The sequence below is a fragment of the Telmatherina bonti genome (genome assembly GCF_933228915.1).
Source record: "Telmatherina bonti genome assembly, chromosome: 9".
Lineage (NCBI taxonomy): Eukaryota > Metazoa > Chordata > Actinopteri > Atheriniformes > Telmatherinidae > Telmatherina > Telmatherina bonti.
Genome location: NC_136627.1, coordinates 36,975,424 through 37,000,979, shown reverse-complemented (window position 1 = coordinate 37,000,979; position 25,556 = coordinate 36,975,424). Strand labels below are relative to the sequence as shown.

The window sequence follows — 25,556 nt, the reverse complement described above, 5'->3', positions numbered from 1 at the left end:
AAATAAATAGTTTTAAAATTGAAATAAAAAACTACATAACATCCCTATTAGCAGAGGAAAATCAGTTGATACTTGAGTTATACAAAACAATGTTGGAGTCTCTCGTCTCTGAACTTCAGATCCTTTGTCTTTGAACACGCCTAAACATTTTATTTGAAAATAACCCCTCAACAAAATTCTATTTTATTTTATTCTGTTGTTTTAAGAATTTAAAAATTATATAATAATGTCTTAAAGACAAACAATGGCTTTTTTGTTTTCCTCAATTAAGTTCTTTTGTAAATTATTGCAGTGTCATTCACTGTGAACTGTAACTTGTTAACTGTGAGTTAACATAAAGCATTAAAATAAAAAAAAAAGATGTAGCCTGAAGCAAATGGCTGAATTCTTCTTCTGCATGTCATCCCGCTCCGCAGAGGTTCGCTGACGACACGTTTATTTTACTCTGATGTGTTGGACGAAGGCAGCAGCTGCAGGATTAGTGGATCTCTGGTTTATTGTCTCTTCACATGTCAGCATCTCATCTAGTACATTTACAGACGTTAACCTGGTTCAACCAGACGTTAACCTGGTTCAACCAGACGTTAACCTGGTTAATCTAAATGTTGGCCTGGTTAAACTAGATGTTAACCTGGTTCAACCAGACGTTAACCTGGTTAATCTAAATGTTGGCCTGATTAAACTAGATGTTAACCTGGTTAAACTAAATGTTGGCCTGGTTAAACTAGATGTTAACCTGGTTAAACCAGACATTATCTGGGTTCAACCAGATGTTAACCTGGTTCAACCGGATGTTAACCTGGTTAACCTAGATGTTAACCTGGTTAAACCAGACATTATCTGGGTTCAACCAGATGTTAACCTGGTTAAACCGGATGTTAACCTGGTTAACCTAGATGTTAACCTGGTTAAACCATACATTATCTGGGTTCAACCAGATGTTAACCTGGTTAAACCGGATGTTAACCTGGTTAAACCAGGTATTAACCTGGTTAAACCAGACATTATCTGGGTTCAACCAGATGTTAACCTGGTTAAACCAGGTATTAACCTGGTTAAACCGGATGTTAACCTGGTTAAACCAGACATTATCTGGGTTCAACCAGATGTTAACCTGGTTAAACCAGGTATTAACCTGGTTAAACCAGACATTATCTGGGTTCAACCAGATGTTAACCTGGTTAAACCGGATGTTAACCTGGTTAAACCGGACATTCATCCAGATGTGTTGCGTCACCAGGAGGAGGCGGCCAGTCCTGTGGGCAGTGACAAGGTAGCAGACGAGGAGGGGGAGGACCTGGAGGATGAGGAGGAGTATGACGAAGAAGAGGAGGAAGACGATGACGAAGATCGTCCGAGGAAGAAGCCGAGACACGGCGGCTTCATCCTGGACGAGGCCGGTGCGAGACCACGCCTGTCCCTCGGCGCCGTTGTCCCGGTGACGGACAGGAAGCTCTAACTGTCCCTCTGTCTGTTTAGATGTGGACGATGAAGACGATGACGAGGAGCAGTGGGAGGAAGGAGCAGAGGACATTCTGGAGAAAGGTGAGACTCCGCCGTCACGGTGAGGATGCTGAGGAGACGTTTCCATGGAAACGAAGCCGCTTTGCGTCCTGATGAGGAAAATTGTCAGCGGCGTGGAGCGGTTTACATGTCAGCGGCGTGGAGCGGTTTACATGTCAGCGGCGTGGAGCGGTTTACATGTCAGCGGCGTGGAGCGGTTTACATGTCAGCGGCGTGGAGCGGTTTACATGTCAGCGGCGTGGAGCGGTTTACATGTCAGCGGCGTGGAACGGTTTACATGTCAGCGGCGTGGAGCGGTTTACATGTCAGCGGCGTGGAACGGTTTACATGTCAGCGGCGTGGAGCGGTTTACATGTCAGCGGCGTGGAGCGGTTTACATGTCAGCGGCGTGGAGCGGTTTACATGTCAGCGGCGTGGAGCGGTTTACATGTCAGCGGCGTGGAGCGGTTTACATGTCAGCGGCGTGGAGCGGTTTACATGTCAGCGGCGTGGAGCGGTTTACATGTCAGCGGCGTGGAGCGGTTTACATGTCAGCGGCGTGGAGCGGTTTACATGTCAGCGGCGTGGAAGTGTTTACATGTCAGCGGCGTGGAGCGGTTTACATGTCAGCGGCGTGGAGCGGTTTACATGTCAGCGGCGTGGAGCGGTTTACATGTCAGCGGCGTGGAGCGGTTTACATGTCAGCGGCGTGGAGCGGTTTACATGTCAGCGGCGTGGAAGTGTTTACATGTCAGCGGCGTGGAGCGGTTTACATGTCAGCGGCGTGGAGCGGTTTACATGTCAGCGGCGTGGAGCGGTTTACATGTCAGCGGCGTGGAGCGGTTTACATGTCAGCGGCGTGGAAGTGTTTACATGTCAGCGGCGTGGAGCGGTTTACATGTCAGCGGCGTGGAGCGGTTTACATGTCAGCGGCGTGGAAGTGTTTACATGTCAGCGGCGTGGAGCGGTTTACATGTCAGCGGCGTGGAAGTGTTTACATGTCAGCGGCGTGGAGCGGTTTACATGTCAGCGGCGTGGAGCGGTTTACATGTCAGCGGCGTGGAACGGTTTACATGTCAGCGGCGTGGAGCGGTTTACATGTCAGCGGCGTGGAAGTGTTTACATGTCAGCGGCGTGGAGCGGTTTACATGTCAGCGGCGTGGAAGTGTTTACATGTCAGCGGCGTGGAGCGGTTTACATGTCAGCGGCGTGGAGCGGTTTACATGTCAGCGGCGTGGAACGGTTTACATGTCAGCGGCGTGGAGCGGTTTACATGTCAGCGGCGTGGAAGTGTTTACATGTCAGCGGCGTGGAAGTGTTTACATGTCAGCGGCGTGGAGCGGTTTACATGTCAGCGGCGTGGAGCGGTTTACATGTCAGCGGCGTGGAAGTGTTTACATGTCAGCGGCGTGGAACGGTTTACATGTCAGCGGCGTGGAGCGGTTTACATGTCAGCGGCGTGGAGCGGTTTACATGTCAGCGGCGTGGAGCGGTTTACATGTCAGCGGCGTGGAGCGGTTTACATGTCAGCGGCGTGGAGCGGTTTACATGTCAGCGGCGTGGAGCGGTTTACATGTCAGCGGCGTGGAACGGTTTACATGTCAGCGGCGTGGAGCGGTTTACATGTCAGCGGCGTGGAGCGGTTTACATGTCAGCGGCGTGGAACGGTTTACATGTCAGCGGCGTGGAGCGGTTTACATGTCAGCGGCGTGGAGCGGTTTACATGTCAGCGGCGTGGAACGGTTTACATGTCAGCGGCGTGGAGCGGTTTACATGTCAGCGGCGTGGAGCGGTTTACATGTCAGCGGCGTGGAACGGTTTACATGTCAGCGGCGTGGAGCGGTTTACATGTCAGCGGCGTGGAGCGGTTTACATGTCAGCGGCGTGGAGCGGTTTACATGTCAGCGGCGTGGAGCGGTTTACATGTCAGCGGCGTGGAGCGGTTTACATGTCAGCGGCGTGGAGCGGTTTACATGTCAGCGGCGTGGAGCGGTTTACATGTCAGCGGCGTGGAGCGGTTTACATGTCAGCGGCGTGGAACGGTTTACATGTCAGCGGCGTGGAGCGGTTTACATGTCAGCGGCGTGGAACGGTTTACATGTCAGCGGCGTGGAGCGGTTTACATGTCAGCGGCGTGGAGCGGTTTACATGTCAGCGGCGTGGAGCGGTTTACATGTCAGCGGCGTGGAGCGGTTTACATGTCAGCGGCGTGGAGCGGTTTACATGTCAGCGGCGTGGAGCGGTTTACATAAATCCTGACTTCATCGCAGGAGGAAGTTTTTTTTACCCAGAATGCTACAGTGTTCTTCTTCACGTGCCGCTGCAGGAAACTACGGAGCGAGAGAAGGGTCATAATTCAGTCTGGCCGTGGAATAGTTTTCTAGCATCGGAGCGAACACGCTGCAATAACCTATTTATCACATTTCATCGCTACGTTGTTGCTAAGAGACGTCTGTTTCCACCTGGACAGGATGATGATGTCACTTCCTGTTAACATTCTTTCAAAATACGCTGCAGCTTTAAAAACATGAAAATATTAGTAAAGTAAAAAAAAAAATTCAACTTTAGTTGAATTAAATTGCTCATTCTGTTTTAACCCCTTCATGTCCAAACTTAAATCGTTATAATAAAAATATTAAACTGGACAACAATAATAATAAAAATAAATTATATTTAATTAATACTAATATTTCTCAGTGCATTTCATCCCCCTCAAGGTAACTTTACAGCAAAAACAAGAATAAAAAAACTGAAGTAAAATACTGTGATGTCATTTTATTATATACTTAAAATATTGTAAAAAGAAAAGATCTGGAAAAATATTTAAAAATTAATAAAATTTTAAATAAATATTAAACTTGAAATAAATATAGTGATTGTGTGTATATATAATGTATATTCGCGCTGTGACGATATGCTTTCATTCGATTTCATTCCGACTGTTTGGGTGCCGATTCAATTCAAATTGGGATTCTCACAATTCTTTAAAATCACTGATTTTTTCAGATTTAAAAACAAAAAAATGTACAAAACTGTTTATTTGCTCCTGATTTTTCTTCAAAAAACAACACAGTAACCAGACCATCTTTCTGCTGCTATAATATCCAAGAAGACAAGTAAAAAGATCCATAAAAAAAAACAAAAAAAAACAATAAAAATGACAGCCTCCCGTGGGCTCACCATCTGCGGGAGGAGCCGTAGGGGTCGGGTGCAGTGTGAGCTGGGCGGGGACCCTGGCGGTCCGATCCCCGGCTGCAGAAGCTGGCTCTAGGGACGTGGAACGTCACCTCTCTGGTGGGGAAGGAGCCTGAGCTTGTGCACGAGGTTGAGCAGTTCTGGCTAGATATAGTTGGACTCACCTCGACGCATGGCTTGGGCTCTGGAACCAGTACCCTCGAAAGGGGCTGGACTTTCTTCCACTCTGGAGTTGCTCATGGTGAGAAGCGCCGAGCAGGTGTGGGCATTCTCATCAGCCCCCAGCTTGGTGCCTGCACGTTGGGGTTTACCCCGGTGGATGAAAGGGTAGTTTCCCTCCGCCTCCGGGTGGGGGGACGGGTCCTGACTGTTGTCTGTGCTTATGCACCGAACAGCAGTTCAGAGTACCCACCCTTTCTGGAGTCCTTGGAGGGAGTGCTGGAGGGTGCTCCTTCTGGGGACTCCATTGTTCTGCTGGGGGACATCAATGCTCACGTGGGCAATGACAGTGAAACCTGGAGGGGAGTGATTGGGAGGCAGGGTCCCCCCCCTCTGAACCCAAATGGTGTTTTGTTATTGGACTTCTGTGCTCGTCATGGATTGTCCATAACGAACACCATGTTCCAACAATAAGAGTGTCCATATGTACACCTGGCATCAGGATTCCCTGGGCCGCAGTTCGATGATCGACTTTGTAGTCGTATCGTCGGACCTGCGGCCACATGCCTTGGACACTCGGGTGAAGAGGGGGGCGGAGCTGTCAACTGATCACCACCTGGTGGTGAGTTGGCTCAGATGGTGGGGGAGGAAGCCGGTCAGATCTGGCAGGCCCAAACGTGTTGTGAGGGTCTGCTGGGAACGCCTGGCTGAGTCCCCTGTCAGAGCGAGCTTCAACTCCCACCTTCAGCAGAGCTTCAAACATGTCCCGAGTGAGGCGGGGGACATTGAGTCCGAATGGGCTGTGTTCCGTGCCTCTATTGCTGAGGCGGCCAGCCGGAGCTGTGGCTGTAAGGTCGTTGGTGCCTGTCGTGGCGGTAATCCCAGGACTCGTTGGTGGACACCAACAGTGAGGGATGCCATCAAGCTGAAGAAGGAGTCCTATCGAGCCTTCTTGGCCTGTGGGACTCTGGAGGCAGCTGATGGGTACCGGCGGGCTAAGCGGCATGCGGCTTCGGCTGTCGCCAAGGCAAAAACTCGGGCATGGGAGGAGTTCGGCGAGGCCATGGAGAAAGACTTCCGGACGGCTTCGTGGCGATTCTGGTCCACCATCCGGCGGCTCAGGAGGAGGAAGCAGTGCTCCATCAACACTGTGTACAGTGGAGGTGGGGAGCTGCTGACCTCAACTCGGGACGTTGTGGGTCGGTGGAGGGAATACTTCGAAGACCTCCTCAATCCTACCAACACGTCTTCCCATGAGGGAGCAGAGCTGGTGGACTCAGGGGTGGACTCTCCAATCTCTGGGGCTGAAGTCGCTGAGGTGGTCAAAAAGCTCCTTGGCGGCAAGGCCCCGGGGGTGGATGAGATCCGCCCGGAGTTCCTTAAGGCTCTGGATGCTATGGGGCTGTCCTGGCTGACACGCCTCTGCAGCATCGCGTCGACATCGGGGGCAGTACCGCTGGATTGGCAGACTGGGGTGGTGGTCCCCCTTTTTAAGAAGGGGGGCCGGAGGGTGTGTTCCCATTACAGGGGAATCACACTCCTCAGCCTCCCTGGTAAGGTCTATTCAGGGGTCCTGGAGAGGAGGGTCCGCCGGATAGTCGAATCCCGGATTGAGGAGGAGCAGTGTGGTTTTCGTCCTGGTCGCGGAACAGTGGACCAGCTCTATACCCTCTCTGTGGTCCTGGAGGGGGCATGGGAGTTTGCCCAACCAGTCTACATGTGTTTTATGGACCTGGAGAAAGCGTTCGACCGTGTCCCCCGGGGGCTCCTGTGGGGGGTACTCCGGGAGTATGGGGTACCGGACCCCCTGATACAAGCTGTCCGGTCCCTGTATGACAGGTGTCAGAGCTTGGTCCGCATTGCCGGTAGTAAGTCGGATTCGTTTCCGGTGAGAGTTGGACTCCGCCAAGGCTGCCCTTTATCACCGATTCTGTTCATAACTTATATGGACAGAATTTCTAGGCGCAGCCGAGGTGTTGAGGAGATCCGGCTCGGTGGCCTCAGGATTGGGTCCCTGCTTTTTGCGGATGACGTGGTCCTGTTGGCTTCATCTGGTCGTGATCTCTAGCTGTCGCTTGAGCGATTCACGGCCGAGTGTGAAGCGGCTGGGATGAGAATCAGCACCTCCAAATCTGAGACCATGGTCCTCAGCCGGAATAGGGTGGATTGCCCTCTCCGGGTCGGGGGTCAGGTCCTGCCTCAAGTGGAGGAGTTTAAATATCTCGGGGTCTTGTTCACGAGTGAGGGAAGGATGGAGCGTGAGATCGACAGACGGATCGGTGCGGCGTCTGCAGTAATGCGGACTCTGCGCCGGTCTGTCGTGGTGAAGAAGGAGCTGAGCCAGAAGGCGAAGCTCTCGATTTACCAGTCGATCTACGTTCCTACCCTCACCTATGGTCATGAGCTGTGGGTCGTGACCGAAAGAAGGAGATCTCGTATACAGGCGGCTGAAATGAGTTTCCTCCGCAGGGTGGCCGGGCTCTCCCTTAGAGATAGGGTGAGGAGCTCGGTCATCCAGGAGGAGATCAGAGTAGAGCCGCTGCTCCTCCGCATCGAGAGGAACCAGTTGAGGTGGCTCGGGCATCTGGTCAGGATGCCTCCTGGACCTCCCTGGTGAGGTGTTCCAGGCACGTCCCTCTGGGAGGAGACCCCGGGGAAGACCCAGGACACGCTGGAGGGATTATATCTCTCGGCTGGCCTGGGAACGCCTCGGGATCCCCCCGCAGAGTTGGCAAATGTGGCTGGGGAGAGGGAAGTCTTCCCTGCTGCTGCCCCCGCGACCCGACCCCAGATAAACGGCACGAAGACGAGACGAGAATAAAAATGACAAAAAATTGATCATAAATTCTTCTTATTTGGGGGGAAAAAAATTGATTTTCAAATTGTGAAGCAAAAAATCCAGATATTTCGATTCAATTTCCCCACCCCTTAAAAAGATATAAATAATTTAAGAAATTTTATATTATTAATATTATATTTCCAGGTGAATATTTATAAACATGGTTTGTTTAATAAATGATGAATAAATGACGATCAGATGTTTGATAGTCAGAGTAGGACGTGTGTAAACTGCAGCGATGATGATGATGAAGAGTAAATCAGCTGTGTGTGATGTCACATGTGAGGTTTGCTGACTCAGCTCTCTCTGTCTCACGGCGTCCCTCGCTGTCTTTCATGTGGTCTCCAGTTAACGGTAATCCTCCTGCTCTCATGTTTTCATTCACATCCATGTAGAGGAAGCCCCCCCCCCCCCCGTCTGACTGTGTTAACCCCTCCCACCCCCCCTTCATCCCAGCACGGCTGTGTGTTTGTGGCGAGTCGTGAGGAAGCACCGAGGGCAAATCCCTTCAAAATAAAGTTCATGATGAACAACAAGGAATCACGACATGATCGTTTGCCTGAATCTGCTGCCTGATGAGCGAGCGCCATGTTTCATCTTTAACATGTGGGCTGAGCTTGTGATGAGGATGATGATGGTCATCCTCACTGACGGTGGAGGGACAGTAGAAACAAAACAGAAATCCCGACCCGGTTGTCTATGGGGAGAAACAAACGACCCGATGAGACGGACCAAACCCAAGATGATCTCCTGCTTTGGAGGGGCAGTGAACGCAGCACGATGAAGATAGACGATGATGATGATGATGATGAAGAGTGGCTACTGTCTGTCGCTGCCTCCACGCGTCTCTGGTTGCCATTAATCACTTTGTTTTTTCTCCCATCATGCTTTGTGTTGCCGCTGCCTGACTCCATGATCACAATCCTCTTCCTCACTCCTCCACCTTCACATTCATCCTCTTCATCATCCCTCCGGTCTGACTTATGTCCCCCCCCCCCCCCCCCCCGTGTTCTCGCTCCTCCTGGACCGACCCGAGCAGAGGAGGCTGAAGGTAAAACTCTTTTTCTTTACCTGAATATAACCTGGATGAACGTTATGATCTAATACATGTTCCTCCCCCAGTGTCCAACCTGGACTATGTGGTTCCGGATGAGGATCATTCCGGATCCAGACGGCTGCAGAACCTCTGGAGGTAACTCATCTAGTCTCTGCAGGGTGGGAACTTGGTGCCGGTCAAGGTTCAAGGTTGGTTCTGGACCTCATTCCCAACCTGGGGTCTCAGATTAGGAGATTACGACCCGATGGAGCCAGCAGAACCACATCATCTGCAAAAAATACAGAGACCGGATCCTGAGTCCACAGAACTGGGTCCCCTTCACACCACGGCTGATTCTCGTTGTAGAAGTTCTGAACAGAATTGAAGATCCAGAACAAACTTGGGAAAGACTAATCCGACCCTCTGCTGGCACCGTGGACAGAGCCCTGGTACCGGTTCTGCAGGGACAGGCTTGTAGAAGGGGTCCGGTACTCCATCCTCCCTGAAAACCCCCACAGGACCCGACCGGATGTCGTCTCCAGGTCCACACTGCACACGTAGACTGGTTTGGTTAAACCCTGAAGAGGGTGTAGAACTGGTCCTTCCCAGTCCAAGTCTGAACTACCAGATGGACCCGTCTCTCCACGACCCCCAACCTGACCGGGGACGCTGAAGAGCATAGCAGGAAGAGAGAACTGGTCTAGTCCAGGATCTGAAGCTGGACTGTGGCCGCTTCAGAACATCTGTGGGGCCAGCTGCTAGCTACAGTAGCTAGCTACTGGAAGCTAACTTCTAGCTGGTTGCTACTAGTTGCTTGCTGTTAGCGACTAGCTGCTAGCTTCTAGAAACTAACTTCTAGCTGCTAGTTACAGTAGCTAGCTACTAGCTGCTTGCTACTAGCTGTTTGTTGCTAGCTACTAGAAGCTAACTTCTAGCTGCTAGTTGCTAGCTACTAGCTTCTAGCTTGAGCAAGCTGAGAAAAGTAAGACGCTCGACCATGGTTTCCATGGTGATACAAAGTCTGAACGAAGGAGCAGCAACAATGTGATGACTGCGTAACTACGACCGGCTCTGGTGCTGCCAACACACATTCTCTAATTGGTCCGTTATGTCTCTGTCGGACGTGAACATCTAGTTTCCTCTTCTGGTTCCTGGACGGATAAGAACCCAGCAGGAGCGACGTGGACCAGATGGAACCAGATCTGAACCGGCCGGGTTCCATGTTGGACTGAAGCTTCTCCAGCAGGTTTTCAGAGTGTGTTTTCCTGACGGAGCGTGTTGTGTTGCAGAGACTCCAGAGAGGAGGCGCTGGGGGAGTACTACATGAGGAAGTACGCCAAGTCTTCAGCGGGCGAACAGTGAGTACTTCGGCTGCATATCTTCCCATTTTTTATGTTTCACATGCAAGGTGGGATTATTTAAGTTGAGTTATGTTGCTATGCTACATGTTAAATAGCATGTTGCTATTCTACATGCTAAGTAGCATGTTGCTATGCTACATGCTGGCTAGCATGTTGCTATGCTACATATGACAGCCAGAACTTAAGCTAGTGAGCTAACTTAGATTAAAAACCAGTGAAATGTAAAAATCCGACCAGCATCTGTCCAGACAATAAATGTTTTCTTTCTTCTTCTGTGGTGCGCAGCTACTCCGGAGGCTCGGAGGAGCTGTCTGATGACATCACCCAGCAGCAGCTGCTTCCTGGAGTCAAGTATGTAAGCACCATCCACCAATCAGCTTCCGGATTCCTGTTGTTAACGTCTCTTCTCTCTCCAGGGATCCAAACCTGTGGACGGTCAAATGCAAGGTGTGTAAACACACACGTGCACGAACACACACACCCACCAGCAGGAAACACATCAGCTCACATGTCGTGTCTGCAGATCGGAGAGGAGAGGGCGACCGTCATCGCTCTGATGAGGAAGTTCATCGCCTACCAGTTCACCGACACGGTAAGAGGTGCCGCTCGTGGTCACATGACCGGACATGTGATTGTTGGGATTAAAACAGAACCGATAAACTCGTGTCTGTGTCCTGCAGCCGCTGCAGATCAAGTCGGTAGTGGCGCCCGATCACGTTAAAGGCTACATATATGTGGAGTCGTACAAGCAGACGCACGTGAAGGCGGCCATCGAGGGCATCGGAAACCTCAGGATGGGCTTCTGGAACCAGCAGATGGTTCCCATCAAGGAGATGACGGACGTCCTGAAGGTGGTCAAAGAGGTGACCAACCTGAAGCCCAAATCCTGGGTCCGGCTGAAGAGAGGCCTGTACAAGGATGACATCGCCCAGGTAGCGACGGGGTGCAGAATGGTTTGGTTTCCTTTGAGGGGAAATGTTTCTGATTAATGTGGAAACCATAGACTGTACATAAAAGATGGGCGGAGCCTCCGTGACGTCACCCGTAGGTTTCTGAAGAACTGAATTGAAGCTCGGTGGGCGGTTCCTACCATCACCATCTTGGAAGGAGCATGCGTGTTGTCTCGCCCGGAAAATACAAATATGGGCAAAGAGGTGGAGCTGAGAGGGGGGCTGTGAGCGTCATGGTGGATGATTGACATCGAGCGAACTCCGAGCTTTCTGTAGCTAAGAGCTAACCGAGCTAACCCGGAGATAACAGGAGCTAACCAGCTAACGGAGGTAAGCGGGCTAAAGCTAAGTCACGTTGTTAACCGGCTAAAAACCGCGGTTGTTCTACGTTCTTCTGACTTGAAGCGGGAGATCGGGTAGAACACAGTTGCCAGACCATCATTCTGCTGCTATAATGCCCAAGAAGACAAGTAAAAAGATAAATAAAACCAATAAAAATAACATTTTTATGGTGGATTCATTATATTTAATTGAAAAAAATATCTTTTTTTATTTTGTTAGGGTTATAATCCTAACAAAAAAAAAGATAAAAAAATCGACTTTATAATTGTGAAACAAAAATCCAGATTTTCTATTTTTCGATTCGATTTTCCCTCCCCTACTCCCCCCACAGTTGTCATGAAGGTAAACCTGATCTGTTTAACCGAAAATGGAGTGTCATAAACATGTTTATTTCTGCTGTAAACATGTTTGTTTCTGCTGTAAACGCTGTGAAGTTGGTCTTTTTAACATGGGAGTCTATGGGGATTTGCTTTGTTTTGCAGCCCCTAGTGGATGAAGGGGAAACTGCATGTTTATGCACTTCCGCACAGGCTTCACTTTTTACTGCCAGAGGCTCCGTCCATCTTTCATAAATGGCCTGTGTTGGAAACGTGAGGAGAAAAGATGGATGTTGTGTTGGATGGCCTGAAACAGCCTGTCAGTCGTCATTTTGTGACTTGTTCTCCAGGTGGACTACGTCGAACCCAGCCAGAACACCATCTCTCTGAAGATGATTCCCCGGATAGATCTGGACCGCATCAAGGCCAAGATGAGTCTGGTAGGACCGGGACACGGTCGGTGTTTTTATCCTCCTACACTACTCAGAGATGGCTGAGGTGTTTGCTGTGTCCTGCAGAAAGACTGGTTCGCCAAGAGGAAGAAGTTCAAGAGGCCGGGACAGAGGCTGTTTGATGCGGAAAAGATCCGGTAAGATCCGACCCGCTGATGTGGTTTTTCTGAGAGTCTGGACGGAAATGGAAACGCTGGAGATGTGTGCGCAGGTCGCTGGGCGGAGAGGTCAGCCACGACGGAGACTTCATGATCTTTGAGGGGAACCGCTACAGCCGGAAAGGATTCCTGTTCAAGAGCTTCGCCATGTCCGCTGTGGTGAGGAGGACGCCAGCATCTGGTCAGACCTCACGTTGCCGCGGAAACCACCAAACCTCAACCGCTTCGCTTTGTCTCCGACAGATCACAGACGGCGTGAAGCCCACACTGTCGGAGCTGGAGAAGTTCGAAGACCAGCCAGAGGGAATCGACCTGGAGGTGGTCACCGAGTCAGGTGAGAACACTCGTGTTCGATTCCCGTTCCACTCCTGGTAACGACTCCACACGCTTTGAAATTCTGATGTTTCTTCAGGTGCGTTTACTGACGTGTTCCAGTTGTCTGTTAATTCCAAGAGTCGGTACCGGTACCTGCTGCTTGTGTTCCAGCTGTTAGCTGCTTGTTGTCCAGCTGTTAGCTGCTTGTTGTCCAGCTGTTAGCTGCTTGTTGTCCAGCTGTTAGCTGCTTGTGTTCCAGCTGTTAGCTGCAAGTGTTCCAGCTGTTAGCTGCAAGTGTTCCAGCTGTTAGCTGCAAGTGTTCCAGCTGTTAGCTGCAAGTGTTCCAGCTGTTAGCTGCTTGTTGTCCAGCTGTTAGCTGCTTGTTGTCCAGCTGTTAGCTGCTTGTGTTCCAGCTGTTAGCTGCTTGTTGTCCAGCTGTTAGCTGCTTGTTGTCCAGCTGTTAGCTGCTTGTTGTCCAGCTGTTAGCTGCTTGTGTTCCAGCTGTTAGCTGCTTGTTGTCCAGCTGTTAGCTGCTTGTTGTCCAGCTGTTAGCTGCTTGTGTTCCAGTTGTTAGCTGCAAGTGTTCCAGCTGTTAGCTGCAAGTGTTCCAGCTGTTAGCTGCTTGTTGTCCAGCTGTTAGCTGCTTGTTGTCCAGCTGTTAGCTGCTTGTGTTCCAGCTGTTAGCTGCTTGTGTTCCAGTTGTTAGCTGCAAGTGTTCCAGCTGTTAGCTGCAAGTGTTCCAGCTGTTAGCTGCAAGTGTTCCAGCTGTTAGCTGCAAGTGTTCCAGCTGTTAGCTGCCTGTGTTCCAGCTGTTAGCTGCCTGTGTTCCAGCTGTTAGCTGCTTGTGTTCCAGCTGTTAGCTGCTTGTGTTCCAGCTGTTAGCTGCAAGTGTTCCAGCTGTTAGCTGCCTGTGTTCCAGCTGTTAGCTGCCTGTGTTCCAGCTGTTAGCTGCCTGTGTTCCAGTTGTAATTTCGTAATCCGGTGCTGGTATCGGACGCGACATCCAGTGTGTGTGTGTGTGTGTGTGTGTTGCAGGAAAGGAGCGTGAACACAACCTTCAGGCTGGTGACAACGTGGAGGTGTGTGAGGGAGAGTTGATCAACCTTCAGGGGAAAATCCTCAGCGTGGACGGCAACAAGATCACCATCATGCCCAAACACGAAGACCTGAAGGTAAAGACGGACTCCTCGGCATAAAGCCTGGCGCTCTGCCACACGACCCTCATGGCGTCTTTCTGTCTCCAGGACCCTCTAGAGTTCCCGGCTCACGAGTTGAGGAAATATTTCCGGATGGGCGACCACGTGAAGGTGATCGCTGGCCGATACGAAGGCGACACCGGCCTCATAGTGAGAGTGGAGGAGAACTTTGTCATCCTTTTCTCAGACCTCACCATGCACGAGGTACCTGCTCCGATTCCTGATCTGCCCCACCTGCTCCGGGATCAATTCATGAACCGCGGTACACGCTACTGCTACCTGCTGGTGATACAGCTGCTGGCTAGCTGCTGGTGATACAGCTGCTGGCTAGCGGCTGGTGATACAGCCGCTGGCTAGCTGCTGGTGATACAGCTGCTGGCTAGCTGCTGGTGATGATACAGCTGCTAGCTGGTAATGATACTGCTGTTTGCTGCTGGCTAGCTGCTGGTGATACAGCTGCTAGCTAGCTGCTGGTGATACAGCTGCTAGCTAGCTGGTAATGATACAGCTGCTAGCTGGTAATGATACTGCGGTTTGCTGCTGGCTAGCTGCTAATGATACAGCTGCTAGCTAGCTGGTGTTATGAAGGGGACTTTTCCCCGACTTAAACGTGGCGTTTAGTTTATATGATCAAAGTTTCAGAAGGAATCTGAGCTGTTTTTAACTCCGCCTGGCGTCTCCCGTCCCGTTGTGCAGTTGAAGGTTCTGCCCAGAGACCTGCAGCTCTGCTCCGAGACGGCGTCCGGTGTTGACGCCGGAGGGCAGCATGAGTGGGGGGAGTTGGTCCAGCTGGACCCTCAGACGGTCGGCGTCATTGTTCGGCTGGAGAGAGAAACATTCCAGGTAATAGCCTGATCCCGAGCCAACGAGGACGAGGCCTCTGCAGCCATCAGACCCACAGCTGATCTGCTCTCAGGTGCTGAACATGCATGGGAAGGTTCTGACCGTCCGGCATCAGGCGGTCAACCGCAGGAAGGACAACCGCTTCGCCGTGGCGCTCGACTCGGAGCAGAACAACATCCACGTCAAAGACATCGTTAAGGTCATCGACGGGCCGCACTCGGTAAGGCGTGGAGAGGTTCCAGCTTCCAGACGCTGAGGAGCGTATCTGAGGGCGTGGAGCTGACGTGTTGCTGCTCCTCTTCCTCCTGCAGGGACGCGAAGGGGAGATCCGACACCTGTTCCGAGGCTTCGCCTTCCTGCACTGCAAGAAGCTGGTGGAGAACGGAGGCATGTTTGTCTGCAAGACCCGACACCTGGTTCTGGCTGGAGGATCCAAGGTCTCCATCTTCATCTTCTTCATCGTGTCGCGGTTACCATTCGGGTTTATTTTGCTGTTTGGGAACTAAACGTTGTTAAAACGACGCTTTACGTCTGTTTTCTGATAGAAAAGCTGCTAAATGTTGTCTTCTGTTTATTTCTTTCAGTTGATTTTATTCTTAATTATTAGATTTTAATTCATTAATTTATCTTTTAATCAATTCCCAACCTGATCATTATATTTAAATGTTTATTTATTAGTTTGTGTCTCGATGATGTCAGCATCTATGTTGTAGCCGGTTCAGCTGGACCCGGTTCAGCTCGACCCGGATCAGAACCTACTGACATCTGACGGCGTTCTGATGAAACTGCCTCCTCTGTTTCAGCCCAGGGACGTGACCAACTTCACGGTGGGGGGGTTCGCCCCCATGAGTCCTCGCATCAGCAGCCCCATGCACCACGGAGGAGGAGGTGAGTCCGCTGCACGTCTCCCCGCCTGTAACCCGAGCGTCCTCGCCGCGTCGGGCGGGACTCCAGCAGGACGGGTCGTCGCCCACCTTCGTCCGCTCCATGAAACAAAGGATCGTTTAGATTCGGGGTCCGGTTCTTCCTGGTTCTGCATCTGGTTTTATTTAAATGGATCTCCTCAGAACCACTGGGAGGTCCGGAACTGGACCCGTCCCAGGACAGGCTGGAAGCAGCTGGTTTCCCAAACACGAGCAGAACCAGAACCCAGAGCAGGATCGGAGCCCCGAGCAGAACCAGAACCCAGAGCAGGATCGGAGCCCCGAGCAGAACCAGAACCCAGAGCAGGACCGGAGCCCCGAGCAGAACCAGAACCCAGAGCAGGACCGGAGCCCCGAGCAGAACCAGAACCCAGAGCAGGATCGGAGCCCCGAGCAGAACCAGAACCCAGAGCAGGATCGGAGCCCCGAGCAGAACCAGAACCCAGAGCAGGATCGGAGCCCCGAGCAGAACCAGAACCCAGAGCAGGATCGGAGCCCCGAGCAGAACCAGAACCCAGAGCAGGATCGGAGCCCCGAGCAGAACCAGAACCCAGAGCAGGATCGGAGCCCCGAGCAGAACCAGAACCCAGAGCAGGACCGGAGCCCCGAGCAGAACCAGAACCCAGAGCAGGATCGGAGCCCCGAGCAGAACCAGAACCCAGAGCAGGATCGGCGCCCCGAGCAGAACCAGAACCCAGAGCAGGACCGGAGCCCCGAGCAGAACCAGAACCCAGAGCAGGACCGGAGCCCCGAGCAGAACCAGAACCCAGAGCAGGACCGGAGCCCCGAGCAGAACCAGAACCCAGAGCAGGATCGGAGCCCCGAGCAGAACCAGAACCCAGAGCAGGACCGGAGCCCCGAGCAGAACCAGAACCCAGAGCAGGACCGCTCCCATTAACTATAGAACATAATCAGATCAGCTGTATTGATCCAGTCTGATTGATGATGTCACAGTTAGTCTAGAATAAACGTTTTGGCTTCATTAATAGAAGTCGGTTTTTATTATGATTAGAATAATTACGTCTGCTGTGTTTTAATCTGACGGGAGGTGATTTAGCGAGGTGAAGAAGAAGAAGGAAAATATTTGCGTGTTTTCCAGCAGATTTTAGCGTTTTTGGTTTCATAACGACGAAACGTTTCTTCTTCTGTGGTGACGGATCTGAGCTGGGCTTCTGCAGACTCTGTCTGTCTGTCTGCTGTTTTACCGTCTGAATAAAACCGTCACCGTCCTGCAGGTGTCCAGCAGAGAGGAGGCGGCGGGGGAGGAATGGGGCGGGGCCGAGGACGGCGAGACAACGAGCTGATTGGTCAGACGGTCCGGATCTCCCAGGGTCCTTACAAAGGTCAGTCTAAGGAAGCAACATCCTTGTTTTTTCATGGCAGCATAAAGACGGCGTCTCGGTTTCCTAGGTTACATCGGTGTGGTGAAGGACGCCACGGAGTCGACGGCCCGAGTGGAGCTGCACTCCACCTGTCAGACCATCTCCGTGGACCGACAGCGACTCACCACCATGTCCGTAAACCTCCCGCTGTGCAGCTCGTGTCTGTCTGTCCATCCAGCTGAGTTAAAGCCTCCATCTTTCCTGCAGGGGCGCCAAGAGGCACGCCGGCATGACCTCCACTCACGGACGCACCCCCATGTACGGCTCCCAGACCCCCATGTACGGAACGGGCTCCAGGACCCCCATGTACGGATCTCAGACGCCGCTGCACGACGGTAGGAGGCGCCGCTCCGACGCATCGTAGTTTCACACAACTTTCTGCCGAACTGCGTCTTCGTAGCTGAGGTTAGCTTAGCGTGATGAGGTCTGCAGATGGGGGGGTCGTCGTCCCGGAAACCGGTCGGGGTGTGCTCGCACTGCAGGGTACCCTCATGGCCACCTGAAGGGGCTAAGCCAACGCTTTAAGCCACTGGAACGTTACGATCCGGAAAGTTTTGCTGACTCACTTTACCCGATGTGGATGATGTTGATAAATTGTCCAGACGCTGCAGTTGCGGTTTAAAAGCCGATTTATTTTCCATTTCAAACTCCAATATGTCCACAGTCCATAAACAAACGGCATTCTGCGCGTACAGCGCGTTCCTGGCAAAGCTGGCCTAACACACACCTTACACACACAATTTCCTGTCTTGTATAGACCTTCATCAGTTGGCCCCGACACCACCGTCCCACTGGGGACCAGTCTGGCTGATCCATCTGAGGGTGGAGCGTCAGGTCACTTCCTGTATGACAGCGTAGGTCATGTGAGCGAGTTGGAGCAAGTCGGTGCTGAACTTCACACTCTGCAGGTTTTTCTGGTTCGCTTAGATTTAGTTTCCTAAAGACATTAAGCGTTCCCCGTCTCACAGTCGGAACATCCCCTTGTTTACAGCAGCAGGTTGTTTATTGATCAAGTCTTTTGAATTTGTTGGGAAGCACCGTGTGGTGGATGAAGAAGTCCAGGTAGAACTGTGTTGTCATGTAGCTGAGATACGTATGGCACTGTGGCCGATACTCGGACTGATACTCGCGCCGGTAGTCAAACCGATATTCGGACCAATATTCAGGCCGATACTGGGGTCGATACCCGGATCGATTCCCCACCTCTCAGGTAACAGTTACCCATCCGGACTCGACCCGATGGTGAAAATGAGGCCCAAGTGTTTCCAGATCTCAGATTTTCGTCACGTTTAAACCTGTGAAAATAAACGTTTTGTCTTTGGACAGATGTTGAATAAAACACATTTCTGATAGTTTACTGGTGAAAAAGGTGAGTTGAAAACTCTGAATAAGCCGGACTGGTCTGAGCTGCTGCGTTTCTCAGACCACAGCTGTCTGAAGCCTCGCTGTTGTCATTCCTTCTGGGGAATCGGACCGTTTTGCAGAAAGTCAGGCATCGATGAAACCTGCTGAGACTTTGTGGTCAGATTAAACAAGACCAGATTTTACTTTGAGGCTAATTAACCCGTTTTTCACCTGAAGCTTTGGGCTTTGCTAAATCTTTCCAGATGCCCGACTAAATCCCACCAAGATCAACAAACTGAAACGTTTTCCTTCCAAAAGACTGTTTAAACAATGAATAACAGGCTTATTGTTGTATTTCACATGAGAGATGTGCTCATGCTTGAATGACTAAATATTAACTGTAAAACACCCCTTAGCTTAGCTTAGCTTAGCTTAGCCTAGCCCAGTCTGGATTTTGGTTTAGTTTGGCTCTAAGACTAGGAACATCTATGCTGTTTTATGATGTGTTATAAGTGGGAACATATGCAGTCAGTAAGGTTTTGTTTTCATTATTTTTGGGATTTTTTGGTCTTTATTTACCTTGTCAAACAACATATATTGACGAGGTATCGGCGTGACTCAGAGAAATTATCATAATGTCTCTTCTGTTGTGGAAATGAAGACATTTCTACTCTTAAATTAAAGAATAAGACAAAAAGTTTGCTTTTAGGAAATGCTAATGTTAAGCATACAAACCTGCCAAAATGCTGGAATCACTGGGAGGATGTTCATTCAGATGATTTAACTGTATAAAAAAGCAGATCAGACAAGCCACAAAGCTGAGTCATTTAAAATGTCGACCTTCAGGGTCTAAGACGCAGAAATCCTGCCGAGTCGTCAGTGATAAATGCCGACTTCACTGGAAACATGATGCTGAAATGAGTTCAGAACCGCTCCTGGATTCCGGCTTTGTTGCCGTTTTCTGCACCTTCTCTCACTTTTCATTTCTGTCTTCGTTTAACTGAAGGACGTTATGGCACATCTGATCTTTATTTGATCAGTTTGATCGGTGTTTCGGTCTCCTGTAGTAGATTTGTGTGTCATCAGCATAACCAGTCACAGTCATATGGACTTTATGGGAGTTCCGATCGGATACAGATATCTGAAACTTGAATATCTGCTGATACCAGATCTGTTTATGTGAACATTATTGTGGTTATTACTGCTGTTATAACTGTGTCAGATTTCATTAGCTTGTAATGAATGACCCATCCTTTCTGAAGTTACCTCACCAGTACAAATATAATATGACAGATCGAACAATTTCAACAAGTTTTATTCTGATTTGGCACATTTTACCTAAATACAACTATAAATGTGTGGTTTTGGAAACAAAGATCCAGCTTTTAGTGCCGTGTTCCTCATCGCATGCAGCTCTCTGACTCTTGCCTTGCGGCTCGTGAAGCAGCCGCTGGCTTTCTGAAAACGCATCTAAACAAGTCATAATGATCCTCAACGCTGCAGTTCTCTCCACAAACAAGAGCTGCAGGCTGCTTGCAGAAACTTTGCTGTCCTAACGGCCCTAACTGACCCTGTCAGAGTTGCCAGTTCTGGCTGATTTCAGCTGCACCAAACTCCACCAAAGAGCTGCTGCGTATATATAATGAAAAAGAAACGCCCACATTCTGGAGGCATTACTGTATTTTCACCATATACTGTTGCATAAGAAGCCGTTACTCCGTGTAATATGTAGGATAACCATTCCTTGCTAAAAAGCTGAATGCTACTGATTTGGCAACGTAGCAGGATACGTAGCGTGGGAACGCTTTTCTTGGGGGGTGGAGGCTCTTCTCTTGTCTTAGTATATTGACTTAGTATATTGGCTCTTGTTGAATTAACAGTGAGGATCACTGTTTTAATGGAACAAAAAATGTCACATTTTAACATTCAAGGCATTTATTTCTTTTAAAACATGTCCGAAGCATCAAACACATCTGCGCTGGCTGACTAGTGTGGTATTGGTTGTGGTATCGGTACACTTTTTTTTAATACCAAGTACGAGTACACACACTTGATGTTGAGCTGATACTGATACTGGTATTGGTGCATCCCTAGTCAGTCAGAACATCTACATGCTGTTAGTCATAATGAGAGTGTAGGTGTTGAACAGCAGGGGCCCGACATGGAGCCTTGTGGAACTCCACAGGTGGAGTTCTCAGCTTTATAGTTGCCTTTTATCAAACCGGTTGTGGTTCCAGAAATTCGGTCTCAGTCAGGTTCTTGTTGGAGGAAAACTGTGGTCAGTGAGAAGGAACCGAAGTTTTACTTGCTGCAGGGAGTTGACCGCCAGTGGACTAGGTGAACTAGCATTCAGCCTGTAATGGCGTCCTTTTATACACCCCGTTCCCTGACCCCATCTGGGAACACTGGTGTAGGGCCCCCCTTACACCAGCTGGTTTATTCACATTTTTAATCTGAACTGATTAATCCCTCCATCATGTAAACATGAATTGCTCTTGAAGTTGATTCCGATTGTTCTGCACTCGCTACCTCGTCCCTTCCAGATGACGCACATATTCCATGCGGTCTTCTGCCTCCCGTCTCTGGTACTTTATTTTCCTTCCTCTCAGCTTCTCAAGAGTCGTATTGAGCCGATACTTTAAGTATAAAACCAAAATAGCACGAAACTGGTACTTATTACGTAGTTTTCCATGTTGGGATCGAACAGACGAGAAGCAGGAAGTGGACTTTGTTTCTGGTGGACGACAGAACGTCATGTCCGCCCTGTCCAACCAGAACCCTTCCCAACCCACCGATCTGAAGCGAATTGTTTAACGACGTGTTTCCATGACAGCCTGCGGGAGGATGATGTTACTCCAAATCAAAAACATAATGTAAGCGTAGCCTTTGTAGCAGGAAACTTCTGATGGTCTTCTGCTGGAGCTATTCTGACATCACCCCATCACCGTTACAAGATTTACCACGAGTTCTGCAGAAAATAAACGGAAGCGGTTGTAAATCCTCAGTATTTATGTCGACGTCCAACAGGAAGTCGTACGCCTCACTACGGGTCTCAGACCCCGCTGCATGATGGGAGCAGGACGCCAGGTCAGAGCGGCGCTTGGGATCCCAGCAATCCTAACACACCTTCCAGGTAAGGCACCGTCCCGTCAACCTTCAGGTTCGGCATGGTTTTCTTCCTTTAACGTAGATTTTGTGTCGTCTCCACAGAAACGATGAAGACTACGACTTTCCTTTCGACGACGAGCCCTCGCCGTCTCCTCAAGGCTATGGAGCAACCCCCAACCCGCAGACCCCAGGTTACCCAGAAGTCCCGTCTCCGCAGGTCAACCCTCAGTACAACCCTCAGACTCCTGGGACGCCAGCTATGTGAGTAACGACCAGCATGAAGCCGGACTGGAGGAAATGGTCTGAGGACCTGCAGGGACCGGAAGAAGGTCTCAGCAGATGGTTTGGTCCTCTTTGTGTCTCGCTGTAACCCGTCTTCTGGTCTGTCCAGGTATAACACAGAGCAGTATTCTCCATACGCCGCCCCGTCCCCACAGGGCTCCTACCAGCCCAGCCCCAGTCCACAGAGCTACCACCAGGTGGCGCCCTCGCCTGTCGGATACCAGAACACACACTCACCAGCCAGCTACCACCCCACGCCCTCCCCCATGGCCTACCAGGTACCAGAACAGTCCTTACCTTTAGAGACTCGGGTCAGAACCTCCGACTACGAAGACGCGACGCGTCTAGAAATACTGATCAGTGTTTCTTCTTAGATCACCAGATTCTGACCTGGTCAATAATGTCAAAGACAGAAAGGTAATGGTCCTCTAAGGCTGGACTAAAGCCCAGAAGATCCTCAGTTCTGGTGTTTCACTGGGTTCTGGACGCTTTAGTTTTCACGCAGGCTTCTTCAGGACAAAAAGAGGAGAAAATGTCCGTCGCTATGCCAATGATACTTCACTTTACCTGCTGAAACCCGATGAAACAGACTCGTCTCATGAACACGACCGATCAGCTGGAATGGGATTAGTTCATCCTGAAATGATCCAGAACTCTTGATTGGAACATTATTTATTTACCAGCATCACGGTGGAACCTCGGGGTCGTCTCGAACCAGGACTTGTCTCCTCTTCCTGTCTCCACAGGCCAGTCCCAGTCCCAGTCCAGTGGGCTACAGTCCCATGACCCCCGGAGCGCCCTCTCCTGGCGGCTACAACCCTCACACCCCCGGCTCCAACATTGAGCAGGGCAACAGCGACTGGGTGACCACAGACATCCTGGTCCGAGTCAAGGACTCCGTCATGGACCTGATGGGCCAGATTGGGGTCATCAGGAGCATCACGGTGAGAAATGGGGTCCAGATCAAACCAGCCTTTCTTTCTACTCCACTGTTTATACAGGCGATCTGCAGCTCAGAGGTTTCCATGGTTACACGACAAAACAGTTCTCCAGTTCCTGTCATTTAGTTCTGGTAAACAAACCCAGTAAAACCACTTCTATCCAGTGGTTCTGATGGTGTACTGGTCCCTGTTTGATATTATCCAGGGAGGGTCTGATGGTTTACTGGTCCCAGTTTAAGTTTATCCAGGGTGGGTCAGATGGTTTACTGGTCCCAGTTTAAGTTTATCCAGGGAGGGTCTGATGGTTTACTGGTCCCAGTTTAATGGTACCATATTGAATGTTATAATAGTATGTTGCTAACATAGATGCTAACATAGATTCTAACGTACTGTGGATGCTAGCGTAGATGCTATTTGAGATTCTAATGAAGATGCTAAAGTAGATGCTAATGTAGTTTCTAATGAAGATGCTAAAATAAATGCTAATGTAGTTTCTAATGAAGATGCTAAAGTAGATGCTAATGTAGTTTCTAATATAGATGCTAAACATAGATGCTAATGTAGTTTCTAATGAAGATGCTAAAATAAATGCTAATGTAGTTTCTAATGAAGATGCTAAAGTAGATGCTAATGTAGTTTCTAATGAAGATGCTAAAGTAGATGCTAATGTAGTTTCTAATATAGATGCTAAACATAGATGCTAATGTAGTTTCTAATGTAGATGCTAAACATAGATGCTAATGTAACCTGTCCAGGTGAGTTTGTAGATGGACGTGGTGAATGCAGCATTAAAGTTCCAGTTTTTTTAATCTGTAGAATAAAAGATGGCGCAGCAACAGATTAGCCTAGCAGCTAATTAGCGTCTTATTTCCGTGCCGAGTGGATGAATCTGATCCTGCGGTCAGGAGATCAGGAATAAATAAAACAGATACCAGTTCGTTCAGGAGTCGAGTCTGAAGTCTCTGCTGTTGTTGGAAAAATGCTGCGAACAGGTTCAGAGAAGTGAAGCAACGCTTCTGGAGAAACATTCCTGCACCATCAGCAGCTTCCAGTAGTTTCTGGAGCGTCACGCTGAGATCTGCCGTGTTGTTTGGAGTCGCTTCAGCTGATTCCCGACCAGTTAAGAGTTTACAGATGTATCTGTTTGGTCTCCATCTGCAGAGCTTTCCCAGAACGTCTTTCTTTCTGGTCTTTAACTAGACTCTGGAGACAGACAGCAGCGCGTTTCTGCTGCTCTCCTGTTTATGTATTTAATGTGAAAGTCTGAAACGTTCACCGCTGAGCTGAGATCAAAGTAAAAAAGTAGATCTGCGTTACTGAGACGTGGTTTTTGTGTTTGTGTTGTTTTCCTGGCGGTGCGTCTGCAGGGAGGGATGTGTTCGGTGTTCATGCAGGAGACGGAGAAGGTGGTGAGCATCAGCAGCGACCACCTGGAGCCCGTCACACCCACCAAGAACAACAAGGTAACGCCCCCCGCCCCTCAGACGGGCTCATTCTGGAAGACTCCATGTATCTGAGAAAGCGGGAGCGTTAGCATGCGTTGCCATGGTTACACAGACATTAACTGTCCCGTGCGTGCAGGTGAAGGTGATTCTGGGAGAAGACCGCGAGGCCACGGGAATCCTGCTGAGCATCGACGGAGACGACGGCATCGTCCGCATGGAGCTGGACGACCAGCTGAAGATCCTCAACCTGAGGTTCCTGGGCCGTCTGGAGCACTGAAGCCAGACGGCGGTGGTACCGCCAACATGGCGGCCTGTCCTTGTCTCTCTGCTCGCTCGCTGTTTTACCTTTTTCTGTTCTGTGTCTCAACCCGGTTTTAGTGCTTCTCATCGTTCTGTCAGATGTTGGAGCTTTAAATCATCGTGTCAATAAACTGTGAAGCAGTTCCGTTTGTCAGGGAGTTTTTATCTCAGTGGCCCGAAACTGCCGAGGATGGAGCCGCTTTTCCACCGGGGGCGCTACATGACATCACTTCCTGTAAGAGGACGGTCCAGATGCTGGTACCATCCGGGACGGGAAGATACTCATCAACACAACACTTACATTCATGATGGTAACCGGTCTGATCCGGACCACGACACTACCGTTGTAACTAGTCCCGCAGAACCGGTCTGATCCGGACCGAGTTACCATGGTAACTACTGCCACAGAACCGGTCTGATCCGGGCCGAGTTACCATGGTAACTAGTAGGGGTGGGAAAATCAAATCGAAAAATCGAAAATCTGGATTTTTTTGCTTCACAATTTAAAAAAAAAAAAATTTCAAATAAATATACATTTTTTAAAATGTCTTTTTATTGTTTTTATTGATCTTTTAACTTGTCATCTTGGGCATTATAGCAGCAGAATGATTAGCAATATCGAAGAATTGTGAGAATCACAATTTAAATGGAATCGGCACCCAAAAAAACTGTAATCCAATCAAGACAAAAGCATATCGTCACAGCCCTAGTAACTAGTGCTGCAGAACCGGTCTGATCCGGACTACAGAGTTACCACGGTAACGGAACCGGTCTGATCCGGACTACAGAGTTACCACGGTAACGGAACCGGTCTGATTTTCTGACATGAAACTCAGACGACAGATCTGTTTTATTCACATAACACCTGAATCATTACAAAAAATTGAAGAAAACAAAGAAAAAGCAACATTCCGACGTTTTGGTTGAAAGCTAAATTTAAAAATTTTGTGTTGAAAACTAGTTAAAATAGTTAAATGAATTTTAATCGGTTAGGTGAAGCTGCCGCTCAGCTTTCCTTCGTTCAGCTCCAGGTTTCCAGAAACTTCCCGACCAGCCGAGGAGGAAATCCCACGAAGGTTTGTCCCGATGCGTGAACGTTAGACGGAAACGTCTCTGACAGCATTTAAAACAATAAAAGCTCATTTACATAAAGAATTAAAATCAG

At 49.7% G+C, this 25,556-nt stretch overlaps 1 protein-coding gene across 1 annotated transcript in view; it reads left to right on the top strand.

Annotated features, from left to right (window-relative positions):
• supt5h (SPT5 homolog, DSIF elongation factor subunit) overlaps nucleotides 1-24,534 on the top strand; it is a 26,273-nt gene extending 1,739 nt beyond the window's left edge. The window contains exons 3-30 of the mRNA XM_079246462.1: nucleotides 1,241-1,400; nucleotides 1,480-1,545; nucleotides 8,736-8,747; nucleotides 8,819-8,888; nucleotides 10,022-10,090; nucleotides 10,379-10,444; nucleotides 10,510-10,540; nucleotides 10,617-10,685; nucleotides 10,774-11,025; nucleotides 12,053-12,142; nucleotides 12,221-12,291; nucleotides 12,366-12,471; nucleotides 12,556-12,646; nucleotides 13,663-13,799; nucleotides 13,872-14,027; nucleotides 14,520-14,666; nucleotides 14,740-14,886; nucleotides 14,978-15,103; nucleotides 15,470-15,554; nucleotides 16,825-16,932; nucleotides 17,000-17,102; nucleotides 17,179-17,306; nucleotides 21,343-21,448; nucleotides 21,526-21,684; nucleotides 21,815-21,983; nucleotides 22,452-22,649; nucleotides 24,014-24,109; nucleotides 24,228-24,534. Of these exons, the coding sequence (XP_079102588.1) occupies nucleotides 1,241-1,400; nucleotides 1,480-1,545; nucleotides 8,736-8,747; nucleotides 8,819-8,888; nucleotides 10,022-10,090; nucleotides 10,379-10,444; nucleotides 10,510-10,540; nucleotides 10,617-10,685; nucleotides 10,774-11,025; nucleotides 12,053-12,142; nucleotides 12,221-12,291; nucleotides 12,366-12,471; nucleotides 12,556-12,646; nucleotides 13,663-13,799; nucleotides 13,872-14,027; nucleotides 14,520-14,666; nucleotides 14,740-14,886; nucleotides 14,978-15,103; nucleotides 15,470-15,554; nucleotides 16,825-16,932; nucleotides 17,000-17,102; nucleotides 17,179-17,306; nucleotides 21,343-21,448; nucleotides 21,526-21,684; nucleotides 21,815-21,983; nucleotides 22,452-22,649; nucleotides 24,014-24,109; nucleotides 24,228-24,368 (3,159 nt within the window). The 3' untranslated portion in view covers nucleotides 24,369-24,534. The remainder of the gene's footprint in view (nucleotides 1-1,240; nucleotides 1,401-1,479; nucleotides 1,546-8,735; nucleotides 8,748-8,818; nucleotides 8,889-10,021; nucleotides 10,091-10,378; nucleotides 10,445-10,509; nucleotides 10,541-10,616; nucleotides 10,686-10,773; nucleotides 11,026-12,052; nucleotides 12,143-12,220; nucleotides 12,292-12,365; nucleotides 12,472-12,555; nucleotides 12,647-13,662; nucleotides 13,800-13,871; nucleotides 14,028-14,519; nucleotides 14,667-14,739; nucleotides 14,887-14,977; nucleotides 15,104-15,469; nucleotides 15,555-16,824; nucleotides 16,933-16,999; nucleotides 17,103-17,178; nucleotides 17,307-21,342; nucleotides 21,449-21,525; nucleotides 21,685-21,814; nucleotides 21,984-22,451; nucleotides 22,650-24,013; nucleotides 24,110-24,227) is intronic.
• The last annotated feature ends 1,022 nt before the right edge of the window (nucleotides 24,535-25,556 follow it).